This window comes from Ammodytes marinus (genome assembly GCF_949987685.1).
Source record: "Ammodytes marinus genome assembly, chromosome: 1".
In the NCBI taxonomy this organism is placed as follows: Eukaryota; Metazoa; Chordata; class Actinopteri; order Uranoscopiformes; family Ammodytidae; genus Ammodytes; species Ammodytes marinus.
In genome coordinates this window covers 31,636,370-31,656,964 of record NC_137230.1, presented here as the reverse complement: position 1 = coordinate 31,656,964, position 20,595 = coordinate 31,636,370, and the positions used below count along the sequence as shown (strand labels likewise).

At 41.0% G+C, this 20,595-nt stretch overlaps 1 protein-coding gene across 1 annotated transcript; it reads right to left on the bottom strand.

Moving 5' to 3' along the window:
- Nucleotides 1-59: 59 nt before the first annotated feature.
- On the bottom strand, nucleotides 60-19,872 carry LOC307251651 (stereocilin; the record flags this gene model as incomplete). Its single annotated transcript, XM_080029034.1, has 29 exons — nucleotides 60-94; nucleotides 2,108-2,255; nucleotides 2,931-3,028; nucleotides 3,322-3,470; nucleotides 3,833-3,975; nucleotides 4,064-4,219; nucleotides 5,035-5,204; nucleotides 5,376-5,547; nucleotides 6,441-6,531; nucleotides 7,749-7,951; nucleotides 8,759-8,894; nucleotides 8,992-9,074; nucleotides 9,228-9,351; nucleotides 9,480-9,538; nucleotides 11,210-11,359; nucleotides 11,901-12,077; nucleotides 12,162-12,200; nucleotides 12,659-12,841; nucleotides 13,128-13,260; nucleotides 13,590-13,702; nucleotides 14,044-14,230; nucleotides 14,320-14,486; nucleotides 14,955-15,080; nucleotides 15,170-15,232; nucleotides 15,693-16,583; nucleotides 16,951-17,527; nucleotides 17,637-17,661; nucleotides 18,297-19,427; nucleotides 19,773-19,872. The coding sequence occupies 29 exons, from the start codon at nucleotides 19,870-19,872 to the stop codon at nucleotides 60-62; spliced, it is 5,829 nt and encodes a 1,942-aa protein (XP_079885160.1).
- Nucleotides 19,873-20,595: the final 723 nt, after the last annotated feature.

The following is a 20,595-nucleotide window of genomic DNA, read 5'->3' as shown; positions in this document are numbered from 1 at the left end:
CAAGCCCCAGGAAATACGTCACGGCCGTGGACGGAGTGGGGACGTTGTTAGAGCAACACCTACTTACGGGCCAGCAGCGCTGCGACACCGCCACCTGCGGGACACAAGGTGTATTACATCATCCAACTGATACCAGGGCCGCCGATGAACAAGATGTTTATTCTCAGATGGGAGATTTAAAAAAATAAAATAAAACATAAATAAATACTTGACAGATACCCAGATGCCCAATGCATGCCAAGAAAAAAGAAAGAAAGAAAGAAGGACTGATGGATGGATGGATGGATGGATGGACGGACGGACGGACAGAGAGAGAGAGAGAGAGAGAGATCGATAGATAGATAGATAGATAGATAGATAGATAGATAGATAGATAGATAGATAGATAGATAGATAGATAGATAGATAGATAGATAGATAGATAGATAGATAGATAGATAGATAGATAGATAGATAGATAGATAGATAGATAGATAGATAGATAGATAGATAGATAGATAGATAGATAGATAGATAGATAGATAGATAGATAGATAGATAGATAGATAGATAGATAGATAGATAGATAGATAGATAGATAGATAAATAGATAGATAGATAGATAGATAGATAGATAGATAGATAGATAGATAGATAGATAGATAGATAGATAGATAGATAGATAGATAGATAGATAGATAGATAGATAGATAGATAGATAGATAGATAGATAGATAGATAGATAGATAGATAGATAGATAGATAGATGATAAAGCTACTTTGAAAGGATTTGCACATTAAACTATAGCCTGGCTCCGCCCGCCTACCTACTTCCGCTCAATTTTCATTTCACTTCTGTACAAATGAAATGAAGTACGATGGTCTGGTTGGACCAGGCTACATTAAACCTGTAGCATTTCTGGAATTTGCAAACTAGGTTGTAGTAGAATTACTCAGTCAAAAGAAGTTATAAATAAATGGGGAAAGTTTTTTTTTTATGAAGTATGGTCTCTGTAAGTTAAGGGAAAGTTTTCAAGGACAGGATTTAATTTATTACATTCTTAAGTTTGTTTGCTTGATCACACATCCTGTTCGTGTTGGCAAGCCTTTTTCCTCTTCAAAATAAACATCAATCAGCGCATTGCTTCCTCTGATTGTTCTAACACAATATTAGTATACATGACACGACTAAATACACTTGTTTGCATATTGACAAGCTGAAAGCTCACATAAAAGTGAAATGTGTGCAGCAGAGCACAATCAAGAGTAATGAAAATTGAAGGACCAACACACAAAGGGAGCAGCCCATTTGAAATTATTTATTTGAAGTACAAATATGATGATATCAAGGGGGAGGCCATGGGATAATTAAAACTGTTCCAGCTTTTTTAAATGAGATGCCATAACAAGAGGCACAGAGCCAGTGAGAGGGAAGTGAAGCTGTGTGAGCTCAGGCCTGCTGGAGCCGAGTTTCTCCCTGTAGATACAGACAAACAGAGCATTCATCATCACCGTATAAACACAACATGAAAAATATATTGTTAGGTGGAGCCATAATAAAAGTATACTGCTCACCAACACACAAAACTTTAGCACACTCATTGAAAAGGAGGTTATTGAAAGAGGCTGCGAGGAACTTTCAGTTTTTGTTGATTCTAGTGCCCCCCTTTGAACAAAAGCAGTAGTGTTTTTACGACACTAGCACTTGCTGTCCTAAAGATCTTTGCTAGACCATGCCGGTGGCGCATGCATTTCTTTAGGAAGCAAGTGAGAGAGAGCCGGCATGATGCATTGAGATGAGATGTATTTACTGTATCTTTGACTATGTAAGATTAATAATGGCAATATGACGATGGTCAAGAAAAGTAAGTTTATGAGTTATTAAAGTTCGGGAATCACTGGACGTTCCAGTCTGCCTGGCATTAATACTTTTTGTCTAAGATGGCCGGGACTCATACTTGATAATAATAACTACATAAAAATAGCATCCTTTTCTCTGATGGTCTTGTTTGCGGTGACAGGTCATGTATAATCAACACAGATAAAAAATTATTATTATTATTATTTTCATTAACATTTCAAAGTTCCTGGCAGTCTCTTCAAAGGGAACATTTCCATGAGGACACACCTCTGATCTCCAGCAGTGCGTCTCCTTCGTATCGTGCCAGTCTGACCGCGTGTCTCTGCTCTGTGTCCAGCTCTGTCCATGTCTCCTCTGTCACGGCCCACGCCTGCTCCGCACTCAGCCACGACAGCTGCACCGCACTGAACACAACCTGAAACAGACACACGGAAAACACATTACTTACATTAATTACTCCAATTAATCAGTCCGTCAGTCTGCCCCAGGGCAGCTGTGGCTACTCTCGTAGTTTACCACCACCGGTATGACTGTGTGTGAACGAATTGAACCAGGAACCCTGTAAAGCGTCTTTGAGTGCCTAGGCAATAAAGCGCTATTATAAAACCTATCAATTATTATTATTATTATTATTATTATTATTATTATTATTATTATTATTATTATTATTATTATTATTATTATTATTATTAATAGCACTAACCCACATATTTTGAATTAATTATTAGAAGTTACATGCATACATTCTTTCTCTTTTTCTTGCTGCAGATTCTTGGTTCTTCTATAAATCATATAAGACAGGCGAAAATAAAGCTTTGGCTTCAGCACATTCCTTTCTGGTCGATGCTACATGTACATTTTAATTTGAATGAACTTAATTGATATAAATGTGTACTTTGATTATTTTTTACAGATACATTTGTTCCATATAGTGAACGACCGAAATAAACTATTCATTCCTTTCTTTATTTATATAATATCTCAAAATTGAACAATTCATCCAACTCTGCCATGCACACTCATTGATTTGAATCAACACTGTTCTGTGTAGATTATCTTGAATGGCCCTAAAATAATAGGTGAAACTCACTGCCATCTTTCTTGGTGACATGAGGGCGATGGCTTCGGGGGTGATTCCTTCCACTTGTTCTTGTACCAGCGCTGACAGCACCATGTCCTCCAGGCCCACTGGACACACACACACACACACACACACACACACACACACACACACACACACACACACACACACACACACACGCACACACACACACACACACACACTCTCTGGTGAGACAGTCAATGTTTCTCAAATCAAATCAAATCATGGAGAAATATGTCCTAAACTTTTATATCCTCTGGGATATTCTTAATTGTGCTCATCCATCCCAGAGCTGTCATTTCCTCATCCATCTTTGTAAAAAACAAATCTGGGAAAAAAGTTATTTTGTTCTCCCCAGGGATATTATGTTCTACTGTACCTGCCAACGTCCCAATCTCAGTGAAAACTTCTGGTCCCCAAACACTGACAGGACCAAAGGCCTCTGGTCGGAACAGACGTCTGGTCAATGCCTCCAGCTGCTGCTCTGTGCAGGGCATGGACATCTCCCGTAGGAACACAACCGCCATACTGCAATTAGAGGAGAACATATTCAAGACTGGATCCTACACAGCGTGTGTTAAGTGTATTCATGAAGGGAGTGCATCTGGAATGTGAGCAGATGCCTTGTTAGTTAGATTGTCTCCTGGAATCAGTTGATTACTGTCTAAAACAAATTCCTTATTTTGGAGGGAATGTGCTCAATAAAACAAGATCTTTAGGACAGCAGTTACTGGTGTCTTAAAAACACTACTGCTTTTGTCCAAAGAAGCCGCTATAACAAAAAAAATAAAAAGAGTTCCTCATAGCACTTTAAGTTCAGAACAGACTTATCAATTTGCCAAGTGTGACCCTCCTAGCTTTTTCAAGTACTATTGTGTTCTTTGACTGACCTGAGATTGTAGGGGCTCAGTCTTCTGATCTCTGAAGGCAACAGACCGCAAATCAAATGGCCAAACGTTGCAAGATCAACGGCTGTTAACTGGTCTGCTTTCAGCTTGCCTTTCCGCATCACACTTGAAATCACTGCTCTCATCTAAAAGAATTACATAGAAACATTAACCATGAACTAATATACATGTTAAAGTCTTCAGTAGCTTTACATCTGAATGACAAAAGTTCACCTTTCTAGGGCTCCATTCTGTCATTGTCCCCAGATGTGCTAACACACCCGGGTCAGTGAGGTTAGCTTCCTGCAGCTCTCTCTCTCCCATCTCCGTCACCACTGAGCCCAGAGCCAACACCTGATCAGCTCTCAGCTCTCTCACCGGACTGAAGGACTGGATTCAACAAGGAAGCAGAACGTGTTTTTAAACGACAGATTTAAGCAGTGTGTAATAAGGGGAATATATTGGTTTAATCTAGTGGTGAAACATCTAGATTGAAATGTTCTGTCTTTACCCCTCCCATTCAGAGAATTTACAGAGGCTACATTGGCCTTCAAGAACAAGACGCTTTAGAAGTTACTAAAGATGGCATCATCCACCACTGCCGCAAGTCTTTCCACCATATCAAGTGATGAGGTGAAGATGTGTTTGGTTGTCTCGTATATAGTGCTTATTCTTTGTCCTCACACAAGTGCATTTCTGTCAGAGACCCACTATATATAAAAACACACAAGGCCGTTACATCTATTCTGTGCTACTGCTGAAACGTGGCGGTAGATATAAAAGGCTCATTCCCACTTTAATTTTCAGGCAATTATACACTACTTAAAACATACTCATGAATATTATATTATATTTGTACCAAGTCTGTTCTTTAAAAAGCCAACACCCTTTACACACTGTGCCTTTAAATCCATATATAAGAAAAAAAACCTCTCATGATTTACCCAGCCTCTTTATTATGAGAACAAAATATAACTCTTAGACACCACTCTTCAAATTGTGATGACATTTTCAGGGACGGTGCACTTTATTTTTTACCAAGAATTGTGTTCTGATGCGTGGATAAGATAATACTTATTGTTACTAAACTGACCCAAATAGTGTAGGACATTGGACATGTTGTATTCTTACTGGTAAGGAGGAGAATAATGTGTCAATGCTGGTAGAAATAACAATCATCTGACAGATTCTAAAGTTTTACTGACCTGCCTGAGTTTTACCCACAATGCCCGGCGCTGTTCGGAGCTCATTAAAGGGTCCTGAGCAAACATTTGTACACACTGTGTCAGATCCTCCTGTGACATACGGCTGAGCTGAGTGGACGTCCACGCTGAAGGAAACGTCCCTCTGATGTCTGCACAGCTAGGAACAGGCACTGAAGAGACAGCAGTGAATTCACTTACACACAGAGAAACATTTCACAGTTTACACTGACACTTATCTATTGTGTAAGTCAAGGTGTAATGGTGGAAGTAGTAACTGGCAGATAACGGAGCTATTTTTTTTTGCCCGTAATAGCCAGCACTAAAAGTTGTATTTATTGAACCTTTTGCCCTCCTGCTCCGGGCTTTGACAATCCCTCTGATGAGACTCTGCGTCTGCTGTCTGTGACGACGTGGGTCCATACAGCGAGTAGCACAGACTCCACCCAACACACTGTCCTCCCAGTGACGTTGGCCCACCAGCACCTGCTCCACTGTGTCTTTGTTCAACACCGTCTGTCACAAGGGAAACACATGTAACAAATGTAAAGTATAAGGGCCATGGGAGAGAAACAATTGAAAGGAGGAATTTTTTTTCTTTCATTATGCACTTTGAGAAGAAAGACGAAATGTTGAGAATGAAGTTGATATTTCAAGATTGAGGTAAAGTTTGAAAAGGTGTTGCCAGATTTGAACGTCTGAGATCAATAACTCCTAAGAAAAATGTTATTAAAACACAAACAGTGCATCTTGGCTATTGTCATAGGGCGGACAAGAAGAAACAACCTCATATTACCGGAAATGAGACGTCCTCTAAGCTCAACTGATAACATTGCTCTCTATGTGCTGTGGGCTGTGACAGAAGAGTGCAGGACAATCTAAAAAGGGCAACACTGAAGCAAAAAGTATTGGATACTTTCACTGTTAAACAGTGCAGTGCAGTCATTAGTGGAGCTTAGAGGAGATCTCTTTTAACCTTTCTTTCTATCTTTCTACCATTCTTACTTTCTTTTAACGTTGACATTTCTATCTAATTTCACAGTTATTATTTGAGCTTAGGACGTCTCGCTCCGATAAAAATTGGGTTATAGCCCACTGTCTGTCTTCTGACGAGAGCAAAGATCCATCATTTGTGTTTTAGTAACGTTTTTCTTATGAGTTATTGATCTTGAAAGTTCTAATATGTCAATATCATTCCACTTTAGGCTTACCGCAGTCTTGACCTGACCGAGTTTATTCTTGACATTTCTAATTTGTTGTGTGTGCATAATAAAAAGAAGAACTTCTTCCTAATTATTTTCTCTCCAGTGGCCGTTATACTCCCCAGTACATGCAGTATGAGCCAGGATATGAATATAAAGTGCAATGAATTGAGTTGTTTGCTTGTGTTGATGTGTCTGGGAGCTTACCAGTGGGATGGAGTTAATCTGTTTTGTTGAGAGGGAAAACACCAGCCTGCCCAAATGTTCAACATCCCCGACCTGCCATTTGGAGGGCTCACTGGCAAACAAGAAACACATATCTCACATTTACTGCTGTTTTGGGTAATGCATGAATCACTGTGAACACAAAGCTGGCATTTTCATTTATTTCATACTTTATATAAACAATTTTTACTCCAATACTTTTACTTTTTCTTCTCTACACTCACAGCTACACAGACTCAACCAGTATACGTAGGTTCAGTAGCTACGGAAGGCCTTGCTTGTAGTTAGTTTTTAATGCCGTTATCTTGGGACTTTGAAGTAAATTTTCTTGTGATATTAAGAAAACATAACACATATCCTCTGTTTGTGAGGGAATTTTGGGTATTTAGTTGTAATATTAATGGGAAAGATTGAGAGGTCATATATGCCTATCTTGTGTGTCTGTCTCTCAGACTCTAGGTCAGCCTTGGAGCCTGTTAGGAGACACTTAGGTCAGTTGTATAGATAAAGTCTCATCTCCTTAGACTCCAGAATGTTATGGTTCACTGTGTTTAGCTCTGAACCAAAACATTGGTACGCTTGGTGCCCGAGCCGGGGAGGTGATAGAGATAGCGCGAGGTTAAAACACAGCTCTAAGCATGAGTTTGTCAGAATTGAAGTGCAAGTCACGAGAGTTGCAGTCCGGTTCTCCTTGGCCAAGTCTGTAATAAATATTGCTTCATAATTCATCCAAGTCTCCTGAAATATTCTTCCACCTGAGTTGACCTCCAACCTTAAACAGAACTTCCATCACACTGTTCACCTATAAGATTAAATTCTGTTATCTCTCGAAAACGATCAACCCTTTATCAAAAAAGATTGTTTCGACTTATTACTTATAAAATGATTTGAGTTCTCCATAATTACAGTATCTTATCTTGAGATAACCGTCTTTGTTTTAACATAATTTTAAGCCTTGTCGTATGGATCTAGGGATGGCAATATCCATCACTCTCTCCAAAATGTAATCAGCTGTAGACAGTCAAGACACCGCGGATTAGAAATCCTAATAGCTTTTGTCATCACCAGACTTTTCCATTAGTGCCACCGTGAGCTTCAAATGAGCAGTTTAGAGTTAATTATCTCAATGTTCTTGTTACCGCAGGCTTACTGTCTGCAGTAGTTCTTTGCATACTATATGTCGGAAGCCATTAAATAATTTTTTTCTTTTTTAAATATAGCTTGAAGCTAATGTCTTGGTAGGTTATACCATTGAGCCAGACGTAGATATAGTGGCTGTGTTTTCTTTACCCTAGCAGGTCTCTCTGAGTGAGCAGGGCACTGATATCTCTCAGAGCCTCTTTGGGAAGGCAGAAACCCCTTATCTCCTCCAGCCGCAGAGCCAGGGCTCCTCTGTCCACAGCAACCAAACTGTCCCGGTCTAAGAACGGCAGCAAAGGCCCCAGGACATCCAGAGTGGTGCCATCAATCTCCCCCTCTGTCTGAGAAGAGCCCTGCAGGGTGACACAGGCCGGAAGTTGAAGGGATTTTGATATGACACTGATGTTAAGCTGTAGAGAGGTTAAAGCAGGTTATGTATGTTTCTTTTCTCCATCTGCTTTTCCCTTAATGTGTCTGTGTCTATTGCGTGTGCGTGTGTGTGTGTGTGTGTGCGTGCGTGCGTGCGTGCGTGTGTGTGTGTGTGTGTGTGTTCTTGAGAGGCCAGATTAATGTGTTAGCACTAATAAAATGCATGACTCACCATCACTGATGCAAGCCCTACATTTACTTGAACCAGAAATAGCATCTCTGAGCTCCAGTTTGCTCTAAATGCTCATTGTGCCGGTTTATCATTTTTAATTACCCAGAGGTTCATTTGGGATTTCTATTTTTACACACAGCAACTGGGTTCAAGATCTCACTTTGACACAAAAATGGAGCAGAAACAGGGAGGTAAAAATATGATACTTATTCATTATTTAGAAGCCAAGGTGTATACTTTATTTATCTATACTTCTGTACTTCATTTTCATTTGTGTTAATTTACTTTTGATGAGAAGTGACCAATATGCACAAGTTTATTATTTTTAGACTTATCCAACAAGCTATTTAAATTTAATTTTTGATTATGCCTTGTCTACGATTACACCTTCTTGTATTTTATTACCCCCAAAATGAATAAGAAATTAAAAAAAAACAATTAAAACTTGGTCGCAAAAAAAACATGGAGCACAAGCGTCCAGTCAACTCAGGCACTTTGTGTATGGAGAGATGGATATGCAGTAAATACAGTTTTTGTGTAGCGCTGGGTGGTGTCATACCAGCTCCAAGACGGCCTTCTCTGCTAAATTAGTCTGCTTGTAATGAGGCAGTCTGAGGAAATCATCAAAGTGTTCCTGAATGTGTTCCAGAACGGCTCTGAAGGACGCGTTTGAGAGGTTCTCTATTATGGTCACACTGTAAAACAGAGCAGAGAAGAGGTGTAAAACGTAGCCGTAACCTTGAAATATTTATATCAAGAGCAGAACACACGTTTAATGAGGAGATACTTAACGGTAAAGTCGCAGCAAAGCCAGAACTCAAAGCCCCAAGGTCGACTTCAGATCGGTTCCTCAGTTCCTCTATGACACATTTCCGCTGGTAACACACAGCCAAAAAAAGAAAACACATCTGAACTTGTTAAGAGCTACACATGGGTTTTTGATTTGTTCCAGCAATCATAACAACAACAGCAGACCATAATGAATCATGCGTGTATGAGAGAGCCGTAATGAGGGATGTGTTTCTCACCAGAGCAGGTCTCAAGCCTCCAGGCAGCGCACTAACAAAGTGAAGCAGCTCCGCAAAATCTGTGTCGTTGCTCCAAAGCCTCAGAAAGTCACAACTCATTCCAGTGGCGATATCACCTAGATCCCTGCATGATAGAGAGATGTTCAATGAGTGAGTATCTGAACTGAACATGACTGTGACTGGATATGTTGGAAGGAAAAAGTTACTTAATGATAAAAAAAATCGTAGATCTGAATGTTGCATCCAACTTACCTCACCATCTTTCTGGTAATGTTTTTAAATATGTGGATCTTTTTGAACAAAAGCTGAGCCTGTCCAGATGAAAAAAAGAAAAAAATAGCATCAGCACAGCTTAATAAAAGGGGCTAAAATAAATTAAAGTTACTATAAAAGATCAACAATGATTTCCATGTTTTAGACCCTTTTCATATAAGTTCAAAATAATAGAATGTTGCTAAAATCTCCCAAAACAGTGGAAAGTTCCTTTTTTGAAGAGGACTTTTTAGTTTGTACCTCATTAGTGGTTGGAGCTAAAGAGCAGTTACTCAGGACAAGCACTAATTATACAAACATGAGAACACAGATGTGTTTTGTCATATTACTGAGTGTTGTAACATAGTGAGGATAACGAGGAAGAGCGGGAAAAAATTATTTATACTACATGATTGCTTTGTGATGTTACAGCAGATGTTTTGATCCTTCATTGTCTGTAAAAAGTGCTCACTATCGAAATACCATCAAAATAATGACTTTTTAAAGCCAGCATTAAAATGTTCATATGCCTGGTATATTTATCATCCTTTATTGTCACAGTTCACAGAAGATAGATCCTGTTGTTTCACCATGTTTTCTATTACCCCATCACCCTTCCTTTAATGCCAGCGTTAGGCCAAAACATTCAGAAACCCTTTCCAGTTAGTACAGTGGTGTACACAAAACAAAACTTTGCAAAATGGAAAAAGCAGATTAACGTGAGGTCAAACACATTTCTAGCTCAAAACATTTATATGCAAATTAATGCATATTAATGAGATATTACTTCATTTACGGGTTTTTGCACCTGACAGAGAATTATCCCACATTGTTCGTAGGGGTCATATTAGCCTATACAGTTGCAATATTCTCTCCTAAATGAAGTGCATACATATCTTAGCCAGGACCTAGACCAGGTTGAACATTTAAAAATCTAGAGAATATAAAAATGTGTATTGTTTGTTCCATCCAATATTTTCTTAATGCAGGTTATGAGGATAATTTCAAACTATTAGTTTTCTTAAAGAGAAGCCTAACTCCAGCTAAACTTTGAAAACTCCATCACCGAAATGACTGTAAAATATTTAATTTACTGTTTTTAAATGGGTGCACTGGCATCATTTTCAGGTTGAACCCAAAATAATTAATGTCAGGGACAAAAGGGACATGTTGTACGACTAAGTGGATTTTGAGTTTAATTATTCCATAAAAATAACCCCACAAAACATTAGTCAAAGTGCTTTTAAAAGGATTTTTATACATTATTAATCACACAAATGACACAGGGCTTGAAGCATTTGACTCAAAGGTTATTCAAATATATTATTTTAGGTAGAACACTTGGTGTCTCAATATATTTGAGTGCAGCTATTGAAAAGGGCAATCTTTATTGATTTGACTGGTTCTTATTTGGCCAAGAAAAGGGGGATGAAAGGCACTCTTGGCTGTGACAAAATCCCTTTTAAGGTGGACATTATTAATGTATGCTACACTCCTCCACACTATTGTACGACATCCAAACTAATTAGCTTGATGGTGGCTGATGCCTGTGGAGTATTAATATCCTGAAAGGCTCATCCCAAGCATAGCCAATGAGTTGCATATGAATGGGACCGAAAGGCGAAGCTGCCAACATTTTCTACTTGAGTCTGAGAACTGCTAAACCTATTGTTGTCATATGAATGCAATGTTACACCGCACACACAGGTAGATTAAAGTGAGATATGCACCTGCTGTGGGGACCAGCGTATGTCTCTGTACAGGCGGATATTTCCCAGGATTGTTTCTCCACTCAGGGTTTCCGTCAGCTTCCTCAAGGGGACGAACGGTGATAGACAGTTTACCTGCTGAGTGACGTTCTGCAAGTCTCTGTGTAGAGCCTCAAGACAAACAACAAAATAATAATGTCAAATTATACCTATAAGCCTTTTTAAGCCCTTTAGAAAACACAGAGCAAGTTTCACACATGTAGATCAAACACTTAAACCCAAGGGCCAGATTTAAATGAATGTTGCTCAGGCGAGAGTCGGTTGTTTTTACTTAATGAGATATTTCAGTATGTTAAGGCTCCCTATAGACTAACAATAGTAGAACATGTATGTTTGTCAATCAACAACAACAAAACTGTAAAAATATTTTTTTTTAGATAACTTATCATTCATATGTTGTGAAAATGTACCTTTTATATGTATAAAACCTTAACATTTTGAGTTATACATACTAAGAATGTCAAGCAATAACAGATGTGCCAACTAATTCTCTGTCATATAGAGAACAAACAATACCAAGTCAGTTGCCTTGAAAATTTGAGTTTTCCTAACATTTTCTTTTTTACAGTGAAGGTAAGTTACAGCAAAAAAAAGAGGAGGAATAAAAATATTTAAAAAAGTTATAAACAAAAAGAATAAATAGCACCATCACCTCCTGTATTGCATGGTACAACATGGCTCTGTGACCAGGCTTCAGTTCAGTTAGCATGCTCCTCCAGCACTGGCAGTGAGAAGCTTCACTGATCTCAGACCAGTGGAGGTCTCTGAGCACAGCGGGGGACAGACCGCAGTGTAACGGCTTCAGTCGGCACAGTGTGTCCACAGTGAGCTGGCAGGGAGAAAGAAACACACTGTGGTGAAAGAGCAGCTGTGTGAAATGCAGCAAAAATATATTAAGAAAATCTCTACTCACATTGGTGTCCTTTGAAATCTTTGATAACATCTGAAAAGCCTGAGGAAAATATTCAAACATTAACAAGGACACGTTCAATAATTTGTTATTTTGGTTAAAGGTCATGTAATTTCATCAGTGTTTATCCTCTTATTTTCTCTAGAAATTTGGTAACTAATTCATTTTTGTATTAAACCTATGACTCATATCCTGCGGTACATACAGTATTATCAAGGTTAGCTTTTTTTTCTTTGAAAAACAGCTGCTGCAGTTGCATGTCAGATGAAAGAGAAATAATTGCCTTGAATTTTTTTCTTTTCAAATTTTGGGAACTTTCATGGACATGCAACTCAGTTTGGTACGTTTTAAATAATAAATAAAAGCTTGTTTATATCTAGAGCTACAAACTCTGGGAAGAACTTGTTAGCGACAAAAAAATCATATAAGTTGAGTTTTGTTGCTTAATACTCAATTAACACAAGACTAAATCTAATGTGTGAAACAAATTCCCTGCTGACCTGTGCTGGGGAATATGTGTGTAATCCTGGTTGTGAAAGGATTTCCAGCAGTTGTTGAGATGGGAGAGACAGCAGGAAAGAAGCTCCTAACTGAGGCAACAGACCAGTGAGGGCAGACAGTTCTGCAGGATTCATGCTGCTGACGTTTACGTTCTGAATAGCTGGTATCAACCAAGAGGAGAGCTGTCCATCAAACAAACACACACACACACAAACACATACACACACACACACACACACACACACACACACACACACACACACACACACACACACACACACACACACACACACACACACACACACACACACACACACACACACACAAACACACAAACACACACACACACACACACACACACACACACACACACACACACACACACACACACACACACACACACACATGTAATTGAGGTTGTCAGAAACAATATGTTCTGTGATAAACAAGAGAGCACATGCTGGTTACCCTGCCACTGGCACTGATGAAGCCCTCGGACACGCACTGTGCCAGCTGCTGCCATAGCGACGAGGACACAGCTGGGTCCTGAAGAAACAAACTAAGGTCGACTGGATCCAGGTAACATGCAAAGACTCCTAACCTGCAAGAAGACTTCATCTGTTACTTTTCTTTTTCCTTTCCTTTCTTGCATGAATTATGACAAGAATTTTTCCAGGTACAGTTAGTAAAAAAAATAGTATTTTGCCCCATATAGAGGTGAGAGTGTAGATTGCAATTCGCCGTCTCTACCCCTCCCCTTCGGAGAATTTACAGATGCTATATCAAGTAGAGGTGAAGATGTATTTAATTATTTATTCTATTGTACTTGTCCTTCGTTGTCAGAGGGTGCAGGACGGATGTTCTGTTTTCTAAGTGATCATGAAGATAGACAGATATACATATCCATTTCGTATCTACTGTAGGTCTTACCTTTGTATGTTCTCACTGGTCAGATTCTTCTTGCTGAAGAGAGTCCTAAGCACATGGCGTCCCCTTACACCATCCAGACTGCTGTTACCCAGCAACACTACCAGAGGAGTAAGCTAAAGGAACCAAATAGGTTAAAAAAACAAAATTCACCAACTATACACAGATGTATGATACATGACAGAGACAGACATAAAGTGTCCGGGTAAGGTGGTAAGTTGTGGTGATAACTTTCTCTTTTTACACTAATTTATTTAGGTTTTTCTTTTACAGGTAAAGTCTGAAATATTGGAGTAATTCAAACATACTTATGAATTAATTTTGAAAAGTGGCAATAGATTTTACACAATGCACCTGCATCAGTCAATGGTTCTAATAATAACTTGACCATGACAGTGAGGACTTACATCTGTGAAAGAGTTACAGCAGTTTTTAAATGGGCGAAATGACCTCTAACCTGTTGTGAAGTCAGTTGCTGGAAATTACTGACTGGGAGGTAAGGCAGGAGAGGGAGGATGGAACTGAGAAAGTACGGTGGCCACGTAGGGACATCTCCCACCGCACTGGACTGCAGGAGTCTTTTCACAAAGGCCTTTTTCTGCAGAGACTTCATCCCTGAGCTGTGGTCACGAATGGCTGTCAACCTACAAACCATCAACACAAAGGCTGTCAGCATTCTGGGACAGAGGGACGTATCGAAATGAACCATCGTTTCTCGGATCAATAAACTCACACGCTGTCGTTGACTATCAGCGAGGCCGGGAAGCTCATGATGTCAGAGACGGACATGAAGGGGATGAACTGAGACAGGTCCACAAACAGCTCCGGGGTCACGCGGGGGAACTTATGGATGAAAGCGGCGGTCATTGTTTCCATGGCCTGCAACTCTTTCTGAGAGGCCTGACAGAGAAAACAAAAGAGCGGGACAGAAACTGATGTGCATTCAGTTTGGCCCTCTTTAACTATGCATGGGCAAGAACGTATATTCACTTAATATAGATACGACACAATAGAGTAGAACTATACACTGTATACAACAAAGAAATAGTTAGGAAAACTCAAAATGTCAATCCAACTGTCTTCACTGAATTTCTTAGTTTTTAGGCCAAATTAAAAGTTTGAATGAAAACTGCCTATATTTGAGCCAACTAATTATCTTTTGTTGAGATAACTTGTCCTATGAATTAATGTTTTGACCAACTTGGTTTTGTCTGTTATCTTTATGACAGAGAATTAGTTGGCACCACTGTTATTGTGTGAAATTGAAAATATAAAGTAGTAACTATAATGTCCACATTGTAGTCAACGATAGGAAGTGTCACTCATTGTTCATACAGGGCTTTGTTTAGAAGATTTTAAAAAACAAACCTGGTCAGTTTCGACATGCAGCTGGTCCCAACTCTGATGCATGTGTGAGAGAAATCTCTTCACAGCATCTTTTTCAGCAGACATCACCAGAGTGCGAATGCTGTCTCTGGGCATCCTGAGGTACTCCTGGGGAGATAGAGTGAATCACCTCAATATACAGTTTGTTGAGTCAGATCTGTTGTGAAAGTTTCAATGTGATTGCAGCTGCTCTCTACCTGCAGCAGAACCCTGAGAGCAGAGGAGTTCTCGTCCCGCTGGATGAGGTCCCACAAGACGGGCTGATGTAACGGCAGAAACAAGTTATTCACACTTTGCTTTGTGTGTGTGTGTGTGTGTGTGTGTGTGTGTGTGTGTGTGTGTGTGTGTGTGTGTGTGTGTGTGTGTGTGTGTGTGTATGTGTCTATGTGTCTGTGTGTGTGTGTCTGAGTGTGTCTGTGTGTGTATGTGTCAAATTTGAGATTTAGTGAGATGTACAACAGTGACGAAATATTTGGAAAGTAAGGACATTTTAGCCAGTTCTTGTTTTGGGACAGGCTGTTTCAGGGTTGAGACTCGGTTTTAAGGTTTAGATATGGATTAGGTTTAGTTTAGTATAGTGTAAGGGTTAAGGTTATAGGCATTTAGTTCTGATGGTTAAGGTTAGGGTAAGGGACTACGGAATACATTATGTCAATGAAAGTCCTCAAGTATAGCCGTATAAGTAGGCTACATGTGTATATGTCTGTTTGTCAGTCTTACACTGAAGCAGCTCAGCAGGTCCTCTTTGAGTGTGGCGTTCTGCTCTCTGCGTAGGAACACTCCCACTGTGTGTAGGACGCTCATGGAGGCTTCAGGCTGCAGCTCGGACCAGGACGTGTTGTCAAGGAGGCTGGAGAGGAGGATGGCCTGGCTCAAACCTTGTCTGGCCTCTCTCTCCCCCTCGTCCAGACCCGCGGACAGGCCCACCATGAAGTCCAGCACTCGCAGCACGTACCCAAGAGCCACTAAGAAGCCTTCACGCTCCCCTCCCTCCATCTCACACACACTCAGCTTGTGAAGAACTTCCGCTAACACCGGCGCCGGGTCCACACACAGCTGAGAAGTGTCAAACTCATACCGTGCCGGGAGCATGTCAAAAAACCTCTGCAGGAAGCACTTTCTGCTCTCCAGTTCTGCCTGCAGGTCAGCACAGAAATCCACAAACTGAGGCACTGATGTTACCAGCTGATTGTACAGGGAGGCGTTTAGACAAATGTACTCTCTCAGTCCATGTGTCTGCCCACACAGGTCCAGGAGAGTGGAGTTGGTGAACTGATCCGCAGCCCACTCGCTGTACTGACAAGTCTCGTCAACGGTCTCAACGTTGGAGAAGTTGTTTATTTTCGAGCAGTACGCCGCGGCCCAGCTGCCCTCTGGTAAGGCTTGGTGAGAGTCTGGGGAATGTGTCCCGCACAAAGCTGAAATGAGGACAGAGTTGTTGGGAAGGAAGCAGTGTCTGAAAGCCTCGGCACTGAGCAACCTGCTGCCCAACTGGGCCAGACAGTCCTCCTCCTCCAGTCCTGGATCTTCTACTGCCTCACCTGACAGCTGCACACACAGGTCGTCTATACTGGTCTGGTTGAAGAAGTGGTAGTCCTTTGTCAGTGCAGCCTGCAAATATTACATTTAAAATACGTTAAAATTCAAAATAAATCTTTGAGGGTATATTACAGGGTATTGTCTCAACTCAAGACCCATAATGAACAGTCTTGGTGACACACAAGGTTTGTGCTCAATCAAATGAATACCAACCAATCTTGGACAATACTGGATAGCAACAGTTAACAATCAAGTTCACAGAAGGGTTCTATGGATTCAACAATATTTATACTTTGGAAATGGGAATTGGGAAGGCAAGACCATGTTTGAGAACGAAGAGAAAGAAATTGTGACATACAACAGCATATAAACAAAGTATTTCTATAGTAAACTGTACCACCAGATATTTAGCAAAAAACTTCTGAGTGCTTGTTTTTACCTGATGTGCTCTTTGCAGCCAGAAGGAGGAGTTGGCACACACTGTGTTGTTGAATTCATGGGCGAAGAACTCGCTGCAGACGTGAACCCAGAGGAAGTCGTCCTCGGCAGCCGACAGGTACCAAGCTGCGTCTGAGCATGTGGCGTGAAGGTCCAGCCCCATCTGGTCCACCTCGGGGTTCACTGACCCGTTCTCACTCTCAAACAACTTACAGTAAAGGAACACAGTGAAGTTGGAGACACCTGTCAGGCCCGGTATGGATTCATTACAAGCTGCCTCCAGGATTTCCAGAGAGGTGTAGTAGTACTCCATCTCTCTCTGATAGTTGAAGCTATCTCTGGTTTTTCCTGATGCTGGATGGTGGACCTCATGGTGTAGAGGTGCTGTAGAGAGTTTTCTATTGGAGATTCGAGAAGATGGGACTGGGGTTTTTGGAAATGAGTTGCCTGATGTTTTTCGTGATCTTGGTTCATCTCCTTCAGTGGAGGGGCAGGATAGAAATGGGAGTGAACTGGGGAGACCCTCTGACCCAACACCCAGAGCCTGAGTGTTCCACGTCACATTGTGTCTTATTCCCCTATGAACGCAGGGACAGAGCAATGGTACGAATATGAATCTGTTTTTGCAAACGATTTACTGACAAATATGTGGACAGCAACGAGAGCTGTATTCCTAAAATGTCTTACCATAAGATCAGTTGTCTGAGGTCACCTTTAAAAAGATCAATAAACAGTGAATTTTAACAGTCAAATCAAAGTGAATGAGTGGTGGAAAAAGCATTTGGGAGCTCCTGCAGTGCCTGACTATGCCTGGTGGTATAACAGTGCAGCTCAGCTAACAATGGCCAGGATATAATGTTACTGACATCAGTTAGGGGATAAAGAGATTAGCGGGGCTAACAACAGATGCTTTCACCAGCCAGGAGGATGATTATAAAGATTTTAAAGCAGTGTCAGTCTCTGTCTCTCCGGTATCTCTCAGGTGAAACCAGGGCTACGTGGCCAGGTAAAAACAATGTTGTTTCCTTGGTGAATAACACTTAATACAATAAAAGCAATCAATGGTGTACTTCTTAACCTACAACATGTTGGTACTGGCATGCTATTTTGTTCATGGCACACTTCCAGGGTCATTTATTTCCTCTGGATCATCCTGAAGCAAAAAGTTCCTAGGATCTTTTATGTCAACTATGATTGGAGGGTGCCATTTCCTTATTATCTATCATCAGATTGTGTGTAAAAATGTATCTAACTTAAAGATTGAATGATGCTTGCCTTCTGTTGAATGAGTTGAAGTTTCTTATCTCTCATGATTGTGCAAACACCCTCACATCTCCACATACTCACCCACTGAGCAGCGGCCCTGAGCGTTGGGCTGTGGCACGTCCACCAGGCTGCTGACATCATCCAGCAGTGCCATGGTAACTCGTGACACCTTGTTCCTCAGGTTACCGTAGACAGAGTTACCCACCCTGTGCAGGAGGCCTGTCCTCAGCCCGTCCAAACTCTGAACTAAAGCTAGGTTCTTCTGTCCACCTCGCTCTCCTCCACCGGAGCGAGATAACGCCTGAAGCAAGAAACTCTGCATTGAGTCTGGATCATCTTCAGTGACTTTCTCGTCTTCTACAGAAGCATTTCCATACAACCCATCCTGCCTTGTGGCCTCAGGGGGCAAACTGAAGGGCTTAAAACGTCCAAACGCACTCGAACCCTTACTGTGACCAGCAGCTCCTTCCCCTGGTGGGTGTAAACTGACCACAGGCTTCCAATTCCGTGTTTCTAGGAATTGTAGCAGCTGTTGTAGCCAGTTCACACTAAAGGCACAGTCACTGCGACCCTTTAAAGCGCAGATAAAGCCTTGAAGGCCCGCGCTGGCCTGGCCGTAAGTCCCACTGACCAAAGCTTGGAGAGCGGCTTCGGACACAGCACTCACTGTCCTCCAGTTCTGAGATAGATAAGCTAAGAGCGGTTTGTGTGGCTGTCGCTCTGAGAGAGTGAGGATACTCTGCAGTAGCCCCAGGAAGCCGTCCCAATGAGGGCTTCCTCTGAGGGACATGAACCAGTCCTGCATCCTGAAACTGGGTCTGGGAGGCATCCGACCATTCCACTGGTTCATAGCAGCACTGCCTTCAGACTGGAGAAAGAAGTGGAGCACCTTCTCCCATAGGTGCTGCTCCTCGTCCGACTCAGCGGGCGCCTCATCCAGCTCAGCACCCATCTCCTGCAGGTACAGGGAGATGTTGTAGAGGAAGCCTGACAGACGGTGCCGGTCCAGGGGCTTGTTTAGTGAAGGCAGGCTCTTGCTGGGAAGGAGACCGAGTGATTTCAGGCCCCCCATGATGTTTTTCACCCAAGGCTGCACGGACTGGTCGTTGTTTGTTTCCGGAGGTGTTTTCTGAGGTCTCCATCCACTTCCTGCACTCCATTTTGAAAGGATCTCCCTAAGAATGGCCTCCCTCTGGTCTTCTTTACTCTTTCCTGAAAGAATCCCATTAGAGACAGCTTGAGCCAACATCATGTAAACACATGTTGTAATACACGTAATACTAATAATCATAATCATAATAAATAATGGATTTTATTCACTGTCAAATTTTACAAGTTGACCTTACTTGAGAAAATCTAGGAAACCAAATTCCTTGAAAAAGTTAAGTAAATCTAACTATTAGTCTTAAGTTTTGTTTCCTTTATATATTCTTAGCTAAGTTAACCGAAAGTTATATTAACGTAATTTTGTGTAGTTTAACCAACTTAAAAACTGCAAGTGCAATTAACCTATTCTTTCTAAGTTTATTTGGTGATATGTTTTGTTGGTGCACTCACCTGTCTTCTCAGATGATCCTTGTCCCAGTAAAACAGCACAAACTATGATGCTTGTGAATGTCATAGTGGCCATCCCTGGCCCTTTCTCTACCATCTTCATCTCATGTCAGCGTGCTCGGTGACACAGTGGCGTCACATCTTATCTTCAGGCTATTTGTCCTATTGATTTCACAACACACTGTGTTTAAAGTAAACAGATGCTGCTTTTTTCATTTTCAGCCAATGGCCGGACACAAGGAGTAAAGTATCTCAGAGGAGAGGGGTTATTAAACCTTAATGACCGGCTACCACATCACCTTACCACTTTCTCTGCATGGTCAAAACAGTTTTCAGTAATGTACTTAACTTGTCAGAACTATAAGACTATGAAGGGTTAACCCTCTGAGATCCACCATTCTAACATTCTTTTTCTAATTCATACCTCATTTTTCTATAACTTTGTAATTTACTTGATAACATTTTCATTTTGTTTACACTATCATCAAGATGTCACATCCAAAAGAATCATCTCAACCTTAAAATAATTCATCAAAATTAAAATAAGAACTTTCATTTTGACATATTTAAATGAAAAAAACATACGGTGAGCCAGTATAACTAAAGAAAAGCTAAATGTAGAAAAATGTCCCTCACAATAATGGAAATTTAAGGGGAACAAAATTGTAACTCACCAACAGTTAAAATCCATTCATTTCATGTCCTTTGCATCTCAAACTCAGCGGTGTCAACACACTCTGAGCTGACCTCTTTCCAAGGCGCCACTCTCTGTTTCACCGTCACTACTACTTTCTCTACCTTTCACTCTCTCCTGCTGCACCCCTCC